General features: G+C 32.6%; 2 protein-coding genes across 2 annotated transcripts; both read left to right on the top strand.

The window, feature by feature from the left end:
• The first annotated feature begins 377 nt into the window (after nt 1–377).
• On the top strand, nt 378–6,414 carry LOC103860026 (putative ammonium transporter 1 member 5). Its single transcript, XM_033288309.1, has one exon. The coding sequence runs from the start codon at nt 650–652 to the stop codon at nt 2,150–2,152; it is 1,503 nt and encodes a 500-aa protein (XP_033144200.1). The 5' UTR covers nt 378–649; the 3' UTR covers nt 2,153–6,414.
• LOC103860232 (B-box domain protein 31-like) lies at nt 3,092–3,469 on the top strand. Its single transcript, XM_009137821.1, has one exon. The coding sequence runs from the start codon at nt 3,092–3,094 to the stop codon at nt 3,467–3,469; it is 378 nt and encodes a 125-aa protein (XP_009136069.1).
• Nucleotides 6,415–7,517: the final 1,103 nt, after the last annotated feature.

The raw sequence follows: 7,517 nt of genomic DNA, 5'->3' as shown, positions 1-7,517 counted from the left end.
AAATGTAATTTTTAGGATGAAACAACACAACCTTTGACATTAATTGAGATTGCTATTATACATAGATAGAAAATTTGGTTTCAAAACCTAGTAACTTAGTATTGAAAAATAGACTTGATTTAAATAAAAAAAAAATCTGTATTAGTTAACATATATCGGTTAAATTTGTTTTCTATTTGTAATGGTCTGTTTTACAATATTGAACTGCCAAGTCCCTATATATGATTATGGTGTTAAAACGTAAAATATGTTAGTTAATATGTGATCATATTAATTATACAGTTCGTGTAATTATAAGTGCTATAATGTTATTTAGATATATGATTATACGATGGTTTATACTTGGTGTACAATCATTTTTCCATTTATATATTCCCTTGCATTTTTGTATTCACAAAGTACATGCCAATCACTAAAAACCGTAACCGTATATTGCAAGTAGTTAAAAGATTTGGCAGATTCCGTCTCTAATTCAATAATGTTGTTAAACAGTACGTCACAACTTTTATAGTAATTAATTAACTACGAATTTAATTGGTTAAGCCGGAATCAAAAGTCAACCCTAAGCATCCTCTTCATTCTTTTAATAGACACAAGAGACAACAATTTTTCTTATTCGAATCTTGCTTTCCTTCTAAGGTCTCTCAACATGTCTGGAGCTATAACATGCTCCGCAGCCGAACTCTCCGCTCTGCTCGGCCCCAACGCCACGGCCGCGGCTAACTACATCTGCGGCCAACTAGGCACCGTCAACAACAAGTTCACCGATGCAGCCTACGCCATAGACAACACCTACCTCCTCTTCTCGGCTTACCTCGTCTTCGCCATGCAGCTTGGCTTTGCCATGCTCTGTGCTGGCTCCGTTAGAGCCAAGAATACAATGAACATCATGCTCACAAATGTCCTTGACGCTGCAGCCGGAGGAATCTCTTACTATCTCTTTGGTTACGCCTTTGCTTTTGGCGAGTCCTCCGGTGGATTCATTGGAATACACAACTTTGGTCTTAAAAACTACCCCACTTCTTCCTCGGACTACTCCTTCTTCCTATACCAATGGGCGTTTGCAATCGCAGCCGCTGGGATTACAAGCGGATCAATAGCTGAGAGGACTCAGTTTGTGGCGTACTTGATATACTCTTCTTTTTTAACTGGTTTTGTTTACCCGGTCGTGGCGCACTGGTTCTGGTCCCCCGACGGATGGGCTAGTCCCTTCCTTTCAGAAAACCGCTTGTTTGGTACCGGAGCCATTGACTTTGCTGGCTCCGGTGTTGTTCACATGGTTGGTGGTATTGCTGGATTATGGGGTGCCCTTATTGAAGGTCCTAGAATCGGCCGGTTCGAGGAAGGGGGCCGCGCTATTGCTCTGCGCGGCCACTCTGCCTCGCTTGTCGTCTTAGGAACCTTCTTACTCTGGTTCGGTTGGTATGGTTTCAACCCCGGTTCCTTCACCAAGATTCTTATTCCTTACGAATCTGGTTCCAACTACGGCCAATGGAGCGGAATTGGTCGAACAGCGGTTACAACCACGCTCTCCGGATGTACTGCGGCTCTAACAACGCTCTTCGGCAAACGCTTCTTATCAGGTCACTGGATGGTATCTGACGTTTGCAACGGGTTACTTGGCGGGTTTGCGGCCATAACCGCAGGTTGCTCTGTGGTAGAGCCATGGGCAGCGATTGTCTGCGGCTTCATTGCTTCCATCGTCCTTATCGGATGCAACAAGCTCGCAGAGCTCTTAAAGTATGATGATCCGCTTGAGGCCGCACAGCTACATGGAGGGTGCGGTGCATGGGGGTTGATATTTGTAGGACTTTTTGCAAATGAGAAATATGTAAACGAGGTATACGGAGCCAGCCCAGGAAGGCATTACGGACTGTTTATGGGCGGAGGAGGGAAGCTATTGGGAGCTCAGCTGGTTCAGATAGTTGTGATTGTGGGATGGGTTAGTGCCACAATGGGAACACTCTTCTTCATCCTTAAACAGCTCAATTTGCTAAGGATCTCGGCGAATGATGAGATGAGAGGAATGGATATTGCCCGTCACGGTGGTTTTGCCTATATATACCATGATAATGATGATGACTCCATTCAGTTTCCGGGAATGACCCCTGGATCTCCTTTACCTCGCCGTTCTGATCCTCCAGCTCTTTGATTTTCATGTTTTTTTGTAATTTTATTCCCGTTAAGATGTTTGGGGGTTTGCATTTGAAATACAAATTGCTTTGTTTGTATCTATTTTGTTTCGAGTGATCTATTATCTATGTATGTGTTTATATGTTTCTTCTTTCGGTTCCGTTTTCCGATTTCTATTATTATTTGACTTGGTCAATGCTTTTCTCTTTCTTGAAACTAATACTGGATGAACACGACCATTGCTACAATAGAAAGAAGTTTGGGTCAAAAAAATTATTTACCAAAAAAAAAGATAAACTACCCACGTACGTTGAATACTCTCTCCTCTGCATGTATACTAATTTTATTTTCATGTTTTTCTTTTAACTCTTATGCGTTTCTTTCTTCTTTTGCCTCCACTTAGAGAAAAGGGGAACTTGACATAACTTTTTTGCTCGTGCCTCCCCATTGCTGGTAGCTGAGTCTCACTCTTTTTTTTAAAAAGTTCCCCTATTATAATAATTTAAGCTTTATAATTTTTTGCAGTCATCAAGTATTAGTGGAATAGAAACGCATGGCCACCAACATTTACAAACCTCCGATCAAACAGAAGCATCTTTCTTAGAAATTAATTTTAATGTACTTAAATATATATCATCTAAAACATATTGGATGTAATAATAAATTATAGAATTTCTACAAAATAACTTATAAAAATTCACGCGTATTACCAGATTTCAAAAATTAAAAATAGAATACCAAAATAGACTAATGAGTATAGATAAGTTGGTGGGACCCACAATAAGAACAAATCCTAGCCATATATACAAATTAAAAGAGTACTTATCTACAGAGAATAACCATAAAAAGTCACAACAATATATATCTATATCTATATATATATAATTAAACCCTTTGACAAAAAAATATATCTATATATAAACCTTAAACGTAGGGAGGGGTGTGAGGGGAGCTTAAGATGTGCAGTAGTAACGTGGAAGAAGAGAAAATAAGAAGAAGCAGAAAGAGAAGAGGAGACTGCAGAACATTCTGCGAGGAACCGACTTACCGGACTCGGTGTTCTATATGTGGAATAACAGATGTGCTTGTCTACTGTGCTGCGGACGCCAAGTTCTTCTGCCAAGGATGCGACATAAGGGAACACTCCTCTAACTATTGGTCTTGGAGGCACGTGCGCCGCATGCTTTGTACGGTTTGCCAGTGTTTCAATCGCACTTTATTGATCGAAAATTTCCGCTACACTTTACCAGAGTTGACCATCCCAATTGAAGTACCACAAGCCGAAGTTGAATTAATCGATGAGCCAAGCGATCTTCTTGATTCCGATGAAGATTAATACTCTGTTTTGTTCTTTATTATAACAAGTGGATGAAAATAGCTTTAGGGTTTTGTTTTTGGGTCAATGAGGGTAATTTAAGCATATTGTTTGACATGAATCTTTTGTTGATTTCATTTGATCATTATCAAATACGAGGTTGTTAATTTTATTTATCAATTGACTCTAGACGATGAATGTGCTTAAGGCACAATTTCCATGAATGATTTACATTAAATTTATTTCACCATAAGTATAAATAACATATCACCAAGTTTATCATTTACTGACTTTCCAAAAGAATATTATATAAGATTTTCAAAAAGAAGCCAGTATCTCTTTTCCCCAGATCATAAAGTATCTTTTCGGTGTTAAAATTGCTAAATCTATATTTTAAGTTAAAACTAGATTTTGATCCGCATTTAGAAAGCGCGGATTTGTTTTTTAAATTTAATAATTTTTAATATAAATTTTTATATAAGATAGTTTATAAGTTTGGTCATATTATTCGGAACCGAATAATCAATCCGTACCAAATTGAAAAAATGAAACTAAACTTGAACCAAAATTTATAAATAACCGAACATATCATATATATCTAGAACCAAGATAAATAGATACCTGAATTTTTAAAATACAAATTATATACCTACAAATATTAATTATATGTAATTTCTAAATAACCAAATATCTTAAATATACTATTTATAAGCTGAATTATCCAATAAAAACAAATTACTCAAACATTTTTGTCAAATATTAAAAAAAATATCTTAATAAGTCCTGAACATTCAGTCTAATTTTCCACTAAAAGGAACCAAAACACCAATAAATGGTATCCACAGTCAAACTAGTAAACGCAGTCACCATATATAATATAGTTTTAATTTAATAAAAATCTATTATTTAAAATCCTTTAAAATCTAAAACTCATATTAACTCGTGAATCTATACCAGATGACATTGTAAAAAACTAAAATAACATAATAATATTTTTCAAATTTTTATTAAATTTCTCATATAAATTTTACTAAGATATAAAATTGAATAAACTACATTTTTTTATGTTATACATTCTAGTTTATAGGTTTTATAATGACTATATTAAGATTAAATTTTTGAGTTTTAGAAATAAAATTATTATTAAGTTGAGTATAGTTGAGTTACCTATAAATGTTAAAAATAAATAATATATTTTTTTAACATAAAAACATTCTAAAAATGCTATAATTTCCTGAGAAAATATTTATACAAAACTTGTCTCCTAATAAACCCAGTTGTAAAAGATTTTCATCACAAAAATAACTTAGGAAGGTTTTCAAAAAAAAGCTATAGTTTTGAAATATAATTAAGCTTGTTGTTGTACTGTGAAGTATTTCTCTAATCGTAATTGGAAGTTAATATGTTTTGACCGTCGAATGGTATCATGTTTTTAACTTTCTGTTAGCCGTACTTGCATCATGTTTTTATGTTAATTCGGGTCATAAAATATTTAATATGAATTAAAAGTATGGTATTGTTCAGATTTTAATTACCAATAAATTCAAATATTTTTATAGTAACTGTTTTTGTTAAAGAAAAATGATCGTAAGTTGTATGATTATTAAATAAATTATAAAATAATCTGTTTTTTTAATAGGTTTAGTGGCACAAAAGTAATATTCCAAAGAAAAATAGGGGTAAAATATATCAATGATTCTGAATTAATAATACTGATGTATAAATTTTTGGTGTATTATAGTAAGTTGAGTATTAAATAAGAGCATTGGTTATTTTATAGTTAGAGAAATATAAGGTAATTGATTAGTGTATAGTTAGAGAAATATAAGGTGAGACCAAAAAAATAGTTAAGTTTAGTGAATAAGTCCAATAACCTTTCATAAGTAGATTTTTTGGGACTCCTTCCCTTTTAATAGTATAGATTTTACGGTTAAAATTTTACTTATATTATGAGAATTTATGTCTGACTTTACTTCTTGTACGATATTGAAATTTAAAAAAATTGTAAAATTATATTTTTTTTAATGATCAAGTATATGTGTTATTTACAAATATTTAATGTTATAATTTTATATATTAATTAATTTTATATATTTGACTTTCTGCAGTTTAGATGCAATTTAGCAAAATAGTGACAAAATATCTTGAAACAATTAACAAATTAGAGATGAATTTCCGTTTGAAAGTCTAAAAAATAATATAAAGGTCAATGTTTATATAAATCTTATATACATGCATATCGTTTTGATCTTGTTCTTTTCAATATTCATTAATTAAATAATACAATAAACTAGTTGGCAGTATTTGTTTTTCTTTTTGCCTTTCTGCTTTAATTTTGTTACACGATCCTGTTTGGGATAAATCCTAGCCATATATACAAATTAAAAAGCTTATCTACAAGAAGAACAAATATATAGATAAGCGGAGGGGGATTTGAGAGAGAGGTAAGGAAAAAAGATGTCTAATAATAATAACTTGGGAGAGAAAGAACAACTCCGAAGAAGTCTAATTTGTAGGACAGTTTGCAAAAAAACGAGTGAGCCATCGAAGTGTGGTGTGTGTGGAACAACAGATGTGCTTCTCTACTGTGATGCTCATCGCGACTTCTTTTGCTTTGAGTGCGATCGATGGGAACACAATTTCGACAACAACATATGGGCTTGGAGGCACGTGCGTAGGATGATGTGTTCGGTTTGTCACTGTTTTAGCCGCAAAATATTTGTCGAAAATTGCTGTCTACCTTTGCCACCATTGCAGGTCCCTACTAAATTACCGCAGGCGGTGTTTGAGATCAACGCAACGTTTTCTGATTCTGAAGACGACGAGGAGAACGATTAATACCCGGTTAATGTTTTTAGTGTTTTATCTATTAGTTATCAGATTGGAATAAGATCATGAGTTTAGGCTTTTTTCTTTTGTTTTAAGTTTTCAACAATTAATATTTTCAATATTTTTTTTGGTAGCTATCGAACAAATTTTCTAAGGAAATTCTGATATGCGACGGTTTGTAATTGATTGTAACCAAACTGTAACTATGTGTAGAAAACAATCGTTTGAAGCAAAAGATGTGGTTAACTATTGGAAGAATTATCCCTTACTCAAAAAAGGGGAAAACTATTGGAAGAATTTAACCTCCAGAGTTTTTCGCTATTGAGTAGACCTGAATCTCTCACTAACTGCACACGAAAGTACCCTTTAATTAGAGGCACCAGAATATCTTTTATACATTAAAATAAAATTATTTACAATAAATATGTTCACGTACATATTGACACGTGTAAACTTTACAAGTTACAATCATTTCAATTTTAGAATAGTTATGTGTCAGTTTCACAGTCATTTATCAATTAATGTGTTTGCACACTAATTTTTTCTTAACTCTATCGAAAATAATTTAATATATTTACATATTAATTTTTTTAATCAGCTCATTTTTAGTTTTCGTATTTTTAACTTTTGTAGTAGTGAATTGAAGTTCTCTCCAGACAAGTACTGAATACTATCATTGTTGAAAGAAATAAATTACAAAATCATTAAGATTCACATCAACTAAAATGCCGCAATGAAAATGTTTTAAAAAATTAAAATTTTTGTATCTTGCCGAACTTGGTCATGATTGGGGTTTATACATACAAAAGCAACAAATAATTGTGATTGGTTATGAACTAAGGAAATTAGGGTGAAAAACATCACACACAAAGTTGGGTCTTTACTTTAGCCAAATTTTTTTTTCTTTACAAAGTTTTCATGTGAGACTAAGAATTAGAAACATAATTAGATTGTTAGAAAAATTCAGAAATAAAAAAAAGCTTTAAATAAAAAGAAAATTCGTGAAATCAATTGAAAAAGAGAATTCATGTACCGAGTGAATATATCACATTATTTTTGATGCAACTCTAACCTTTTTCACTCGATTGTTTCATGTTTTTATCATATTTACCAATAATTTTTATAAGAAAGTACATGTTATTAGTATTCTTAAAGTATGGTCCAATAATTATTCATGGAAAAAAAGCTTAATATATTAATTTTACATTTATTTATTTTTCTTTATATTTGTAGAAGAAAG

This window comes from Brassica rapa, chromosome A03 (genome assembly GCF_000309985.2).
Source record: "Brassica rapa cultivar Chiifu-401-42 chromosome A03, CAAS_Brap_v3.01, whole genome shotgun sequence".
In the NCBI taxonomy this organism is placed as follows: Eukaryota; Viridiplantae; Streptophyta; class Magnoliopsida; order Brassicales; family Brassicaceae; genus Brassica; species Brassica rapa.
This window is presented reverse-complemented; position numbering and strand designations above follow the sequence as displayed.